Source organism: Semicossyphus pulcher, unplaced genomic scaffold, assembly GCF_022749685.1.
Source record: "Semicossyphus pulcher isolate SPU_LCO1_2020_fin unplaced genomic scaffold, fSemPul1.0.p SCAF_7, whole genome shotgun sequence".
In the NCBI taxonomy this organism is placed as follows: Eukaryota; Metazoa; Chordata; class Actinopteri; order Labriformes; family Labridae; genus Semicossyphus; species Semicossyphus pulcher.
The window spans coordinates 3,996,680-4,013,257 of NW_027211748.1; the positions used below are offsets into that span (position 1 = coordinate 3,996,680).

At 40.4% G+C, this 16,578-nt stretch overlaps 2 protein-coding genes across 2 annotated transcripts in view; both read right to left on the reverse strand.

The window, feature by feature from the left end:
• The window catches only part of chd7 (chromodomain helicase DNA binding protein 7), a 78,846-nt gene extending 68,966 nt beyond the window's left edge, over positions 1–9,880 (reverse strand). Inside the window, exon 1 of the mRNA XM_069684029.1 lies at positions 9,617–9,880. The gene's annotated coding sequence lies outside the window, so the exon portion shown is untranslated. The remainder of the gene's footprint in view (positions 1–9,616) is intronic.
• Positions 9,881–13,706: 3,826 nt separating this feature from the next.
• Positions 13,707–16,578, reverse strand: part of rab2a (RAB2A, member RAS oncogene family) — a 31,797-nt gene continuing 28,925 nt past the window's right edge. The window contains exon 8 of the mRNA XM_069684647.1: positions 13,707–16,290. Coding sequence (XP_069540748.1) covers positions 16,195–16,290 — 96 coding nt within the window. The 3' untranslated portion in view covers positions 13,707–16,194. The remainder of the gene's footprint in view (positions 16,291–16,578) is intronic.

A 16,578-nucleotide genomic window follows, 5' to 3' on the forward strand; every position in this document is an offset into this window, starting at 1 on the left:
TTCATTTTAATTATATAATTATTGATGTATAAATACAAACTTTAAATTAAAAAATGCATTGATAAAAAATGTCAACAAAATAGTAAAAAATCTAAATGGGAAAATTCAATTATCAAGTAATTAGTAAAAGAAGAGCTGCTTCTGTTGTCCTTGCTTTAAGTCTGACAATAACAATTGTTCTTACCTGAAAACATTACCAAATCATTGAGTGGCTCTGACTCATAGTTTAGTTAAATGAAAAATGAACAAGCCATCACCAGTTAGGCTCAAGAATTCACACTGACTGGGCATGTTAAACCACAATCATCAAGGCCATCCATTCAGCCAAGCCCAAACCACAAAATATCACTGCCAAGTTAGTGCAACTGTCTGGCCTCTCTGGCAGCCAGCAGTATTACAAAGTTAGTCACTGTGGTGTATTGGAGAATGGGCCTTCATTTACCAGGAAGGAAGTAGAATGAAAACACTGTCATTCGTGTCCAACCTCATCAAAGGGTTATTTTCTTCTTGTCAAAGTTACATACACTGACATTAACCACAGTGTCAAGAATATTTAATCAGCTCATGTCTGAGTGAAGGTGTGTCAGTCAGTGATTGTAGCAGGTGTAAGCTTTGGTTTGTATGAGCCTGCATGCACTCAGTCCTTTATGTTACACCTCTACCATTTCCTGCACTAAGCTTTTTTAAACTTGATTAGGAATGTGCACTTTAACTGGTTTACAGACCGTTAGGAATTTTAATCGGTTAATACTACCAGTTAAACGGTCTTCTTTTTTTAAATATACATAGCCTACATATTTGGGAAACGCACTATTTGTTGTTGTTAGCTGAGCTCAGCCTAAGAGGAGAGCAAACCTGAGAGGACGGCAAAAAGAAACAAGCAGTTAAACAGTTAAAAAAAATGAAAACAACAAAGCTTTGCATATCTCTGCTCCTGGTATCACAGTACCGCCTGAGTGGTTATTCTCCGCGACGAGTTAAAGTCAACAGACTGCGCATAGGACTAAACCCACAGGATGTCGATATGTTGCTATTTCCTCACCAAAACCAGTAGACAAACTGTCATTATAAAGGAGGTGTAGGCCTGGCCTTTTTATTTTACTTTCCATAGACTATTGTTAATGTATTCAAACAAAACCTAACATTTACGCACGAGGCACAGCAGCATAACTCATTAATTACTTTAAACTCCAGACACGCCGTCGGGTCCAAACAGGATCTTATTTTTATTAAAGTTGTGTCCTGCTGACCATCAAAGGTGGACTGGAAATGTTTATTTACTTGTTGCTGCCGGATCACATGGCTGTATGCTCACGTGCATGCGTAAAATGGACACTGGACAGTGTATTAATATCTGTGGGCACGACTGTTTGTGCCACAGGTAGTTATGTCTGAGGATAATAATAAATGTACCTCTTAGTTGCGTGTGTGTGTGTGTTTCTGCAAGTATTGGGGAGAGTGTGCATCAGAATGAGCGTGCATGATGGAGAGCTTGTCGTCGGCCTCCGGCTGTTCTTTCTAATGAAGACTTTTATCCAATCCAAAAAGTACATTTTAATCTTGAGTGACGGTTAACAACATCAAAAAATTCCAAATGCACATCCCTAGTCTTGATGCATTACGACACATCTGATAGCTGAGAAAGATCCCTTCTTATACAACTTTCGTTACTATTTGTTTTGCAAAATAGGAAATTTTGCTGATTTGTCAAATCGTCAATGACCAAATACCTTGGACTGTCTTTGTACGCAGTGTGAACATGTGGAAGGAAGTAGGTAGAGAGATTAGCCTAGAGCTGCTCAATTCAGTCCTGTCTGTGCTGTTGAAAGTTTGGCAGCTAAACTGTCTGTACCCTCCAGGCTTTACTACAGGAAATCTCTGCCATGTCAACAACACCATGTTTCCACTGAGACACAGACAGACAGGCCGGCAAGCGCAGACAAACAAAACACAGGCAAAGAAACAAAGCAGACAATGCCAAACCAGACACCTGAAGAAGTTCGTGATCTCCTTCTTCCTCTGGATAGCACGTGTGTACTCACCCACCTCCTATTTCCACTAGGATCTAAGCCGCTATAATTTATACCTTTGTTCCCAAATAGAGGACAGCACGAAGGAGCTGGCTAGCTGTGTGTGTAATTACGCTCAAGTGAAGGGATGCAGGGCCGTGTGTTTGGGGCTGGGATTTGAGGCCCGGAAGGAAGAGAGAAGAGGAGGAGTAAGAGAAGGGGGGCAAGAAAGCAAGGGAAGAAAGAGAGAAGCAGTGAAGCTCGAGAAAATCTGGTTATTTTACGCACGGCTGCTCTGTTAATGGACAGTGTGTGTGTGTGTGTGTGTGTGTGTCTTTCGGAAAGGGGGTGTGGGCCACGGGGGTGGGTCAGCAGGAAAGGACTGTGTTTATCCAATCTGTTCCCTGCCTTTACCATGTGGTAGGAAAAACCACTGGCCAGCTCCCAGTTTGATCCCAGAGGACACAGGGGCCATGAGACAAGCACAGGAGAGGAGAGAGAGAAGTAGGCCACAGGGGGAGGCCAAGGAACCTGCTTGTGGAGAGAGAGTGTTTGAATTCATGTGCTCACTGAGCTGTTTTAGAACCTGTTCAAAGGGTCTCTGAATCGTTGTCTTTGAAAACCACAGTGTATATCAGTTCATAGTTGAACAGCAGCAGATGTTGGAGTACATATTGTCATTCAAAAAATTGTTATAAAACAGACAGTTCAGTCCCTCAAAGATTTCGCAGGCTTTTCGTGATTGTTGCGGCCCATATGCCTGATTACATGGCAGCTTTTTTTGCGATGTTTTGCGGGGGGTTTTCTTATCGAGACATTACACTTCCACTGTAAGCGACTGGTGCGCTCCAATAAAGCCATGCATTGGCAGAATGAACTGTTTGTGTTTTGGTTTCACTTCTGGTCAATTTCTGTGTTGGGAGGAAAACAAAAGTTAAATTGCATGCACACTAAATAGCTATCAATGGGTGAAAAGAGTTATTTATGACATTTATACTGTTCTACTTGTTGATTTGGCTGCTGTGGCAGTATAAAACAATTGATAAGAGACAGGGGGATTACTGTCACACTGTACAAACACTGAGATCAGCAGTGACTCAAATTTGTAACCGCGCTTTTAGTTGGTGATGAGTGGACATCAAGATGTCGGTAAGAGGACAGCAAAGAGTTTAACATGCAAATATGGATAAATGATCACAAACGATAAAGTATTTGATTTATCATTATGGATTCACTGGATAGCGTCTCCATGAAGACCGTCTCTTTTTCATGAGCTTCGTAAGCGGGCCTCGAACGACAATCACACTGGAGCCTTGTTAAAACAGCGCAACTGGAGCTTCATGGCAAAAAAAGATGTGTGCCATAAACATAAATATTTTGTATATCAGTGAAGTCAGTTTGGTGACGTACATGATGACACGTGTGGGGGAAATAGGATAATTGGTCAAAATTGCAAGGTCAAGAAAAATGTGCAGGGATTGGTTAAATTTGCATGAATTCATGCAATCGAAACATCACAACTTCCTGTGGCTGACTGTTTTTTGACGAGCTGATTCTTCTGCTCCAATAATCTACATTAAGGGCCCATTTCTAACCTTATGTCTGTTTATCCACATTAAGTCTAAACTAGGAAAAATACCTGCAGTTGTTGCTGATGAGTTGAAAATCTGTATAATACTAATTCTTACCATTACCTGGGTATCTTTTAAGACAGTGTCTGTATTGTGAACACTGAATACATAAGCTTTTGCTATGGGCTGGAAACGAAATGGTTTCTGATATGAGCTGAACTTCGTATATCATTACACTCAAAATCCATTTATACCAGAGATATATTGTGTGATTTTTAACAAAGGGGTAATCATCATCTGTCCATCACGTCCCTCTTTGGCTTTAGGAAACCCCTGCAAATCTGAAAAACTACACTATACTGAAAACACTGAACTATCCCTTTAAGCAGAGAAAAAGGGAAGGCACAACCACACACACGCACACCAACTATACCAGGCTCTCTAGCATGCTACCCCCACACCTCCCATAATCAATCACAGCTATTGACATGCCTTTTTAGACCAATAGGACAGGCAGATCACTGCCGTGTCCCTGGAGATTGGACAGTTCCCCTCCTTTTTCCCACCTGCCTGTTTGCTAACAACCAATCAACTTTCAGAGTCCATCCTATCAAGCTGTGGGGTAACATCTCTCCTTGGACACACAAACACGCACGAACACACACGCCTTTTTGATCCTGCTCAGGATCTCAACACTACAGCTGGCTAACGTTTCTCAATACGATGATCATCCAGCCGTTTGCGTTTCAGGTCACCCGAGTGCTACATAAATGATAACCAACATTATCTAACAATATTGTTTCACAAGGACAAAAATAATATTCAATCCTTCCTGACTGGATGTTGATTCCACAAGCAAGCAGCACTCGACCTTTCAGCAGCCATGTGAACCACTCAAAAAAGAAACATTTCAATAACATGAGGAGGAAGGATGCATGGATGCCACAACAGCATGCTTCGAAACGTATTCTAGCGCCTCTTTTCAGCAATGGCATTCATCAGCAGCTGATGACACAAAACTCCCACTCAATTCCAGTGGAGAGTCCTGGGCTTTAGCTCTGCTTGTTTGTTTCCCAGCAGAAGTTAGGTTAGATTGTGCGTGAGGGGTAAAGGAGAGACAGAAAACAGGAAGGCCACACAGACACTGGGAGGTCAAGGATGTTTATAAAGGCACCCACAAATATGGGTCAGATATGTACTTGACGGGCCATCACCTTTATTCCACACACACAGCAAACACATACAGCCCACACACAAACACTTGAGAGCTACATTAACGCCAGCCTCTCTTCTAGGCACAGTACTTGGTCCAGAAGGCCCTCGCTGCAGGAGGAGGATGGGGGGATGGGGGAGGCGAGTGTGGAGGAGGAGGGGGAGGGGGCAGAGGGAGAGACAGGTGAGAGGGAGGGATGAGAGTGAGTGAGAGAGACAGTGATGACACTCAGTTTTGAATGTCACCACAGTGCTAAAGACCCCCGCTAACCTTTTGGCTGGAAATGAGAGAACTGGGGGGAGGGGAGGGGAGAGGAGGAAAGAGACAGGCAGGCAAAGATGGAGAGGGGGAGGGAGAGATGGAAAGGATGAGAATGAAAAGTAGAAGAGGAGGGAGCTCATGCACGGCAGAGAGGGAGTAGGTGGGTGGGTGAGGGGGAAGGTGGAGCAACTGATTGGAAGATGAAAGAGATGGAGACTAACAGCACTACTTCTCATCTCTCCTAAAAGGGCTGCCATCCATGACACAGAATGACAAGAGACAAAATGGCTACCCTCACAAACACCAATAATCTGGCACAGATACCCAACACCAGCCTTTCAACACTAAACTGTCCACAGGAGCGCTGCAGAATCAGGTGCTCTGTGACCTACACAGGGAACAATACGCCAGCTCAACGTTGGCCTTTTAGCCTGGAAATCAGTAATGCACCTTCAAAATAAATGTTTCTCACTGTTGACAACGAGGGAATGTTTTTGAGATTACTTTTATATCTGATGTCTTATTAGCAAAATAATAGTCTGAAATGAGTCTTAAAAGGCTTCAGGAACTTGAAGATGGTGAAATCTGCTGTGACTGTGTGTGAAATGTGGTGCAAAAATACATGCAAGGTTCAGGACATCCTAGTGTTTTAGATTTTCTCAAAATCCAACAGCTACTCCTTGCTAAGTCATAGCGCATGCTGGGAACTACAAACCAAAGTGGTCATTGCGCTTTTTTATAGCAATCAATCAATTTCAAGAATAGGGACCCAAGAAATAATGATACAATTTGTGTTTGAGTTTCATTATTAAGCTGAGAAAGCAGAATCCGTACCCTCATGCTCCAGTGTTTGCAGAACTTCACAGGAGCCTTGATGGGAGAAAGTTCTTAATATTACTAAGTAGGGATATTGCAAAAAAAAGTCAACAGAAGACTAGCTTATCCTTATGCAGCTTTCACTTTAAACACATTTTAGCTTTTAGAATTGAGGACAATTAGGAGAGCTTAAAGTAATGGACAGAAATTGTATGTTACAGTAAGGCAGGGGAATTAAACTAAGTTTCTTACCCATCAATACTGGCGATGATGGGAAATTATCAGAAAGTATCACTGAATAAGATCTTGAAAACACGGGTTTTACAGATTGCACTGGACATTTGTAGATGATGCTCAAACATTACATTTCAACATTAGATCCTCCACCATCGTCTTGATGCCGATGTATTTTTCTCTTTGCTGTCCAAAACACAACACGGTTGAAAAAGACCTCAAAAACCACTGAACTCCTGAACAGGCTGAATTCATGGGTACTCTGTCAATGTAAACAGCACAATACATACTGGGGGGTGGGGGTATGTTCTAAAGCCATAGGAGAAAAGTACAATTTATCCCCTTGTTTGAACATGTAAAAAAAAGATACTGGCAAAGGACATGGGTTGATAACACAGCAAATTAGTACAAGGACATTGGCTACAAGCAATAGTCCTCTCTGCATTCCAAAAGGGGCACTACTGACATCACCTCCTCCTTCAGATGTGCACATGCACACCCACCAATTGCATCTGGTCTCTCCTCATCTGGACACATTTTTAAAGTTTAGCCATCTGGCTGTGAGTTTTCCTAAACCAATACAAAAAAGTGAGTGCTGGTTAAATGTCAGTGGAAGGTATCAGAAAAAGAAGGTGGTACATTATGAGTGAGATGTTCTGATAACAAATGTCCACACTAATGATTCATAGGTCAATATAACAGGGAGAAGCTTATTTAAAAACATGACTTCAAACAAAGTCTCTTTTCATCCTTCCAATAGCTGACGTGACTGCATGAACAGGGCAATGGCATACAGTGGCATGATCAAATCCAAACGGTCTTTAAAATGTTATTTGTAATGTGTTGAGATAAGATAATGGGTGTATACATTGTAGATGGAGCATAACTGGATGGATATTATACTGGAAATTAAGTGACATCTCATTCTGTGAAATGAGAATTAACTGGGAAATCTCAGTGTTATGTTTTATAGGCTTAAGTCATGCTGCCACCAATGGTCTATCCCCGTCTCTTTCCCCAGTACAAGGCGTAACAGATTTCCCTGGCTGTGTGTGATGACATGAAATGGGAAATAAAAAAAATTGCTTAGCAAAACAAAATCCTTTTCTTTTGGGGCTTTTTGGTATGGAACACACAAGAAAAACAGAGCACTTTAAAAGGGAAGAAGGGAACAGACTTGGCAGTAAGGGAGTTGAATGGGTCTAACAACAAAGTACACCCACGCACTAATTTAGGTTACAATAATTTTTCCACAAAACTTTGTTTCTTGTTTTTGTAAATGTTAATGCCTGTATAATTTTGCATCAGTTTCCCATCTGACAATAAAAGACCATGTTTTTTGGGTATGAACTAAATAATAATGCTCTCCTGTTAAGAAAAAGTGAATATTCAACCAATCTATCCTACTGGAACTATTGAAAAATATGAATTAAATTCATATTTTAAAATATAACGATTTTAAATATATAGAATGTAAAATGAGAAACTTTGATCTGAGTTTGCAATAAATGCAGATAAAACAGGGGGGGTTAACTTTGTGTCCAAGCTCAGTCCAAGACTTACCACCTATCTAAGAAACCACGGCAGCCTTGTGGCTAGAAGAGTATTGCTGAACATCTGTTGTGTGCTGTGTGTGCGGTTGGGGCCTCTTATCTCTCCCTCTGTGGCCCGCTAAACATGACTAGCTGCCATCTTGGCTCACAAACACAAGGTGGTGGGGGTAGCAGCTCCCGACTCCACGGCAGACAGGAGGAAAAATGACGAACCAGCACACTTTATGTGTCAGACTATGAATAAAACCACCACGTGTTCATGAATAGAAACTTTTGTATGTGTTTATGGACAACACGCTTAGTTTGTGTTGTTTTACTATTTTCGTCAGCGATAGCGCAGCCAAAGTTGCATGAGAGCGGCAGGGTGACCATTATGCAAGTTGGCCGATTACAGAACATACAATGGGGAAAGAGCGCAGGATACCACGATGAATACGCAAACAGTTAGACTGTAAGGGCAGAAAAATGGCACGTATCCCCCAAATGTGTGGTGCTATAACAAGCAAGAGGACTACAAGGGCACTGGCAGGTGTTTAGAGCTGCGTTTTTTCTTCAGTCCACATCGAGTAACAAGTGCAGTCCTAATGGTAACCAAACTTCGGTTAAACGATACAATGCATCACAAAAAGCTTTCATAACAACGCGGAAAACACTGAGCGCTCTTCTGCTTTTAAACCTCGACAGAAAGTGAAGCGAAATATCTCTAAAGTTAATTCCCTTGCCCGACAGCTATGCACCGCCTGATACCGCCCCGAGCAGGTTACTTGCTCTCTTGGGGCGGGAGGGGGGGCAATGAAGTGGTCTTCGTCCGCACACAATGGGGATGAGAGTGGGCTAGCAGGCTAGCTGAACTTCTGTGTCCTAGCGCTGGGCTAACCTCCAGCTGCTAGCACGGCTAATTAGCCTATCAGCGGTATTTCGCACGTCGTTCCGGACCAGGGAATGATTCACCCATCTCGGTCTTTGTAAAAGTAAAACACTTAACTCTAGATTCCAACACAGCACACAAGTGGGAGAGTATTTTAGTAGGTTTAGGACGGGATTTGGAAATTTAAAGAGTGGTAAAACAACGTGGAAAGATACGGTTGTAAGGAATGACCGCCTGGCCTCACAGTCCCCCCTCCTCTTCTCCTCTGCTCTGTCCCTTCCGTCCAATAAACCTAACGACTACTACGGACTATTTCCACTTCCCCCTTCAACAAACACACAGTTATTGAGTGCAAACACAAGTATTATTATTACTTTTGTGTAGAAACATCTGAATTCAACCAAAGCAGTGCGTTTTTTCCGATATACTTGTGTTCTCCGCAGGGAATCTCCCTCAGAGAGCTCCGCTCATTCAGTCGGCCAGTGACTCACCTCTACGCTCGAGCCACCTCGTGTCTCCTAGAAGCTTCAACACAATTAGCTAACTGGGCTAACACTCACACTTTAAAACTGAATTAAGTCAAAATGTTTTTTGTTTCTTTTAGTAAATTCAACAAGTTGTTTGAAAAACGGACTCAAAAATACTTAAGATCCCCGTGTTGTGCTGGAAATTTTTCTTTCCACTTTTCAACTTACTAATGGGACTGTTGTGCGTGTGAGTGTGAACGATGCAGCGGGTGGCGAAGCTAAACTTGCTATTGTTAGCATGTCGGCATGGTAGCTAGATGTACCTTCAATGACTTTCTGCTGAAATGAGAAAATAAAACACAAGCGAACTACACAATCAGCCCAGAACACGAGCTCCCCTGTGAGTTAGTCTTGAATGAAATACTCATCGGGCTGAAAACCCAACTCGCACGCCGGATTAAAGAGTCCGATTCCGTTGAAAAAGTATGGAAAACTTAGTATAAGAAAGAATATACACGATTCGTATTCAGAATCAGTGATTAAAATAAAACACCATACTCGCAATGAATCCTGGCACACAAAATATAAAATGCACTCATTCAAAAGCGGTATTTGTTAGCTTACCCAACAAGCTCGGTCACTTCGGGCTTTATATCAAATCAGCTCCTCGTTAGTAGGGTTAGTATCTCCGCTTGCCAGAAAAAAAAATCCACCGTGGTCCTTTTCTGTTTGAAATATAAATAAAGAGGAAAAAAGTTCAAGTTTGTTTTTCAAGAAATATTTCTCCGGCGTGACTCGCATACGCGACCTCGCCGACTGGTGTGCGTTGCTCTTCTCTCCTTTGTGTTAATTTCACTCAAATCGAGTTTAATCCGATCGATCCCTCGGCTGGTCGCGCTCCCGAGTCCTCCCCTCCAGACACTCGCTCACCTTCGTCGGCCAGGGGGGGCGCGCTCCCGAGGACCTCTCATACAGATAAACAGGCGGCGTGCGCGGTCACTGACCCCGCCGTGCCCGTATGACGCTCTCTATGAAATCTCATGTGGGGATGGTGAAAACTATACATCGGCGATAAATGAACTATGGTTCAGTGTTCCAAACTGTGTCCAAATTTTATTTAATTGTTTATTTTTTAATAGTTTTAATCGAAATATATTAAATCAAAACAGTCTAGTATAAAAATATATGTTTTGGCAAAGGAAAGTGGTTTGGAAACATGTTTCTTAAATATTGTATCACGTTAAGACCTAGTTATATATATTTTTATTTAATATGTTGATAAATGTATAGCCTTAATAAATAAATTCCATAGCTCTGCCATAATGCTTCATGTTTTCTAATTTTCACGTTTGGGAAGATGGGTATTTAATACCTTTAACATCCCCTTTGTAAGTGTATCGTTCTCAGTCCTTTACATGGCAGGGACACCAAACTAATTTATATGTATGTATATGTGTCTGTAAGTATGGATGGATGGATGGATGTATTTGGGAAATGCTGGACATTATATTTTATCATGGAATGACTGCAGTAAGACCAACATAATGAAGAAATCAGTAACAGTGGCATAATACCTTTTTTATCTGAGGACCTCCAAAGACCTTTCCAGGAGTCCTTGCAACCACTGGGTCATTGAGTCTTGCGGAAACGTGTGTTTGTTTGCTAAATATGATGGACATCAGTACAAGAGCTGGTAAATTAAAGGACAGAACTCTTTATTTAATCTAAATATCATGAATGCCTAGTATTGAAACTTACATTTATCAGTGTGCTGTATAGAAAATGCATCAATCATTGAAACTGAAGCAGACACAGGCTCAACTGGATAGATTTGGTGGTTTTGAGTTGATGATTTACTAGTTATGAAAATAACTTAGCCATATCTGATGTTTTCCCCCCTTTTTTTTATTGCATAGAACAACCAAAACCAGAGACACGAAATACAGGGAAGAGCGAGTGGGGATGACATGCAGCAAAGACATGCAGCTGGAACTGAACCCAAGGCCGCTGCTGTGTGTATATTGTCTTAAAGTGGAGCTGCACCAATTTCATACATCAGAGTATGTCTACAGCTGCATCGGCCTACAAGTTTAGAAATAAAAAAACTAATCGAGTCCAGTTTTTTGTTGGTAATGTTGACAGGAAAGAAGAATGCCTGAAATGAATAAGTTGATATCTCTGTTTCAGCATTGATTTAGATCCCTTTCTTAAAAAAAACTTTCCATCCTTTAAACCTGACAAAGTTATAGGATTTTAATGCTAATGCTAAATAATTAAGCTCAGCTCAAGGTTGCCCTTGCTCCACAAGTCTGAGTTGGTTAAATCAAGTCCAAATCCTTAAATGTAATCTTTTTATTATGATGGACAGACTTGAAAAGATGCCAATGTATTTTACTGAAATGGTTACATTACATATCACAATATTTGTATTTTAAGAGTGAGATTCACATGAGCTTAAGAGCAGTGGCAGGGAGAACAGTTTAAATTTGAAGGTGACTTTCTTTATTTTGTTTCTTTTTATCAGCTTTGACTCCCCTAACATGATGAAATAATGATGCATGTAAGGGACTGGCAGTGAGGCGGATGTCCTGACACGACCAGTAATTTGCTTATCGTAACAATCTGTCCCCCAGTAGAGAGGCCTTAAAACACACCTGTGCACAGTTTGTCTTCTATGTGACTTCCTCCTCTCTGCAAAAAAACCAACACTTTGTATTATGACCAAATATAATTAAATACATATGCAAGTTGTATAAGGATACATGTTATGAATAGTACTCGGTTAATAGATACTTTGCCCACTAGAACAGGCTTTTTCCATATGAAGAACATCACTGTATTTTTTCTCTAAGACAAGGACAAACCAATTGTCCATTTTGTTGTCCATTTAATATAAATTATAGATATTTCACATTTCTACTGACTGATTTACAATTGCCCTTCCTTTTAGGCAGCCCCTGGTTTCAGGTCATTTCAGTATGTTTTGAAAATCTCCAAAAAGATACTTGAAACTTACTGTCACCATGAGCATTGTGTCTGCAGTTCTATTAACACTATTTCTGTAGCCTTTTAATAATAGTTTGATTTGATGGCCTTGTTGGCCATTTGTCCTTTAGGCCTGAAAAGATAAATAAACCCCAAAACAGGTGGCACTGTCGCTAAGATGATGAAATTCCAAGCCTCTTTCGCTACACTGAACGACAGCATTGTAACGATAATACAACTTTAAGACCACTTTTGTTTTAATTCTCTATCTCTTCAGGATTTTTGTTTACATAAATGTTTGTGTAAACCTATTGGCTGCATAAAACAAACATTGTTTGATATGGCAAACGGCAAAAACAAGCTCACTTTCAGTGCCAAGTTCCCTGTTTATCAGACTTCACAATGCACAATTAAAAAAATAGGCTCTTCTCTTTGCTAGTAGAGAAAAGTTTTCCTGCAGTAATAATTGTAGTAATAAAAAAATATATTTTTGGGGCACTTTTTTCGACCTAAACATTGTAGAAAATAGATTTCTGACAGTTTTTGTTAAAAGCAGCATTGGATCTGATGTGTGACACAGGAAAGCAATGATGTACTGCTTGTTCCATTATGTGATTTAATACACCATGAAAGATTTCACTTATTGTGGGTCAAATGTATATGTTACTTCTGACCTAAAGACCAACCAAATGTGTTGTACTCAGATGTAATGTTGAGTAGTCATTGTCCTTGCATCACTCAAAGTGCTTGAACATACTTACTGTAACTCAGTAGTGTTAATTTCCATCTGTTGATATAGGCTTGTGTTGGAACAACACACAACTTACTCTTCGACTTATTGGATGGATTGGAATGAGATTTTCCATTTCAGCCATCAGGTGAAAAATGTAATTTGCCCAATTCATTCATACTTTTATACAAATTCCTGCATAACTAGTGACATTTTCATCAGTCTCAGATGCTTTTTAGTTCTAATTTGCACTTTATCAAGCTTTAATGGTAAACAACTTCTTAATATCACCATGTCAGCAATGTCATTGCGACCATGATAGCATGCTAATGTTAGCATGTAACGCAGATTACTGCAGTATCTCACAGAGCAGCGAGCATGGCTGTAGACTCTGGTGTGAGCGGCCGAACTGTCTATTTGAGGTTTTCTTACTGATTGCTAATTTGTAAATTATGGATCATAATCAAATCTACCGATTAGCTGGAGCTTTAAAAACCTTTTATAAAGTGCCAAAGTAGAAAGGGCACCAAATTATTTCATGGTTCATGCTATCATGTAAGCATGCATTATGCTCATAGTTGCCACCCAGCTAACACATTTACAGTCATTGATATCTTGAAATCGAGGTGTATTCATGCAAATGTAGGAATTTCATGTGGGGAAGTGCTCTTGCACATAGAGTGAACATGCAAACCTTCCCTGACTACTTATGAGTTAAAAATGTTTCATTCATTAAGCAGACTCTGAGTCTAGCTGACCTTCATCAGGGAATACAATCTCCATGACTGCTGAAGGTCGAACGGCACGAGGAGTGCACAGGTCCCTCCCTGCTCATTTTAATGGATAAAACAGCATGTGGCCCCATTATGATTGATTCATTCCTGGACTAAGAAGTCAGCATGTGCAGACTGGTTGGCAAAAAACAAGACAGAAAATACAAATACATTTTTTTTAAACATTGTATTTTCCCATCTCCACATAACCATCAAAATGACATGATTAGAGTTTAGAATGTTTTATTATAGTTTATTGTGATAGCATTTTCATTTTTTAAATTTTTTTAAGTTTTATTTCTTCCAAAGAACAAACACAGCAAATTACACTGAGGGGGGTGGGGGAGTGGGGAGAGGCAGGAAAAGCAAAGAAGAGGGCCACATTGATAAGATAAATAGATCAATCCATAGATAGATAGTTAGATGCTTCAGGTTTGGCTTGATCCTCCCCCATCTGGGTCCGCACCCACACGTACACACGCACACACCAACATACACACAAACTACATTTTGCTTTACAAAGAATAATCAGAATAAGATTAATAACTGTCTGAATATATCTAGGAATAATAAAAAAAAGAAAGAAAAGAACAAACTGCAGAGGAAAACACATTCACTCATACTGCTGTGAAACCCTAAAACTCCTTACAGTTATACAGTGAGCATGGAGAGAAAACAGCTAGGTTAGATAAACACAAGTATATGTATGCATCATCTACATATGCATGAATATACTGTACGTAGGCTGAGTGTGTGTGTGCATAAGGATGGGATGGGGAAAAAAAATCTTAACATGTAGGTCTGGATTCATTTCAATTCTCCCTATTCAGAAACAAAATTTAAACTAGGCCTGTTTCTGCATCTGTGCACGTGTAATGCATCATCAACTAGCTAGATAGTGGTTAAATGCCATTCCGCAGAAAAAGGGTAAATTGGATTCATTTTACCAGCTGTCCAAATCTCTCAGAGGGGTGGAGTTAAGGCAGACAGCTGATGCAGGACATGTTATAAGGGCTTGGTTGATTCTTTTCCTCACTTTTATTTTGACAAAACACAGGTAAACAATAATTTGGCATTAAAAGAACTAATGTTACCACACAGTCTGAAAAAGGGAGAAAGAGAAGGATGAACAATAAGTAAATGGTACTATAATATGATCATAACAGTAAAATGGTACCCATTACATAGGGGATCCTGAAGCAAAACACACTGCAGCAATCATCGACCAAGCTCTAAACAGTACACATTATATATCTGCTGGCTAATTCAAAGTGGAAATCTTTGCTTGCTTAAAAGGCAGATGCCTTGACATTTCCAGTCGGAGTCTGTTCTCTCCACCAGGGACTTTTAATGCCTCAGCACAGCCCTGTTATCATTCATACTTCTCATTTAAAAGAAAGGGCATCACCAACTGTAACGTAACAAGACGGCTAAACACCTTTGTGTTTGAATGAGAATAGTTGAAGCGCTTAAAAACTGCTTGAAGGTCCAAAACTTTCTATTTTCCAGTCCCTGGCAAAGAAATGACTAGACAACAACAACACAGCAAGCTTCACCTTGAAACATCCAAAAAAGCTACAGAAACCTAAAAAGCCATATATACACAGAAATGTGCCAGATAAATATGGTAAATAAAAAAAGTTTTGATTTCCAATGTATTTTTCTCTTTTCACTTTGTAATGACACTGCTCTCAATATCCCTTGACGTTTCTTTTACTTTGCGCTTATTTTTTCCCTCGTTCCAAAAAGGATAAATTTTTACACTCAACAGTTTGGTCTTTTATTATCTCCCCAGACAATTTAAAACACTTTTTAAGCCACAACCAGTTTGTAGTGTTCATTAAATACAAATCATCTGCAAGTCAACAAAATGACACAAAGACAAAGAGTGAGCAAAATAGCATGACAAAAAAAGGGAAAGGAAGAACAAAATAACATAATTTGCACTTTTATGGAGAGAAAATACAGAGCGACTTTAACGCTTCCTACACCTTACAAAGTGACATACAGGAATACCTACATCATCCTTACACACACAGGCACAGCATGGAAACTGACTCTACATGTAGAAACATGTCCTGCTATCAACTTGCTGCGTCATTTTCTCTTAAAACATGTACAGATGTGTGTACAGACACAACACAGCGCATGATTTATTCCATACAGTCAGTTGTTAAGAGTGCGTTTATCTCTACCATCAATCCTGTCTCCATCAGGACAAAGTCAACTCACCATTAGCAAAGATGCATGTTTTTATGGTTCTGAGGTACCGAAATATCCCAACAAGGTGTAACTACTGGAACATTAAACCCTGCACATTCCAGCATGGGAGTTTTTTTTAAATAAAAAGATTAAAATCTTGTAATCTAATCTCCCTTCCCCCCAAAAAACAAAATCTTCAGAATTTCTTGTCTATGGGTGCAGGTGAAGCTGACTCTGTCCTTGTAAGACTGTAGGAAGTTAGGTTGACTTATGGGGACACAGCCCATTGACCCTAGAGTATGGTCAAGAGATTTAGGAAAGACATGACTGAAGGACAGAGAGCGAAAAAGACAGAGAGGAAGGGAAGGATGAAAGAATGTGATGGTAGATGGACAGAGGGGTTAACAAACTGTTAGTGAGTCTGGACAGTTCTGTAGAAACGCAAGGGAGGGTTGGAGAGGGTGAGGAGAAAGGAGGAAGGGTCGGAGTTGAAGGAGGCGTTTTGTGGGGCTTCAGCAGCAGCCCCCTCCAGCCTGTTGGCCTCCCTGGCTACCAGACAGTGTGGAGTTGGTGGTAGGGTGCTGGGGTCCAATCTTAATACCATTAGCCTGTGTAAAGACAAAGACAAAAAAAAATAGGAATTAAGTTTGTGAAAAAAACCCAAACACATGCCTCAAATGTCTGCTACAATGTTCCTCAGAATTATCACTGAGAAAACGGATGAAGGCGAGGAAGAGAGACAAACTCATCATCAAACCCTGTCTACTAAATCTATCAGAGATGGACCGCTTCGACCTTCAAGGCAAGGAATCAGTAGGCTAGTTGTCACTATTGTTGTTGCTAGTTTTTTTTAATTTTATTTTAAGGCCTGGCAAAAGCCTCTTGAGGGAATGGGG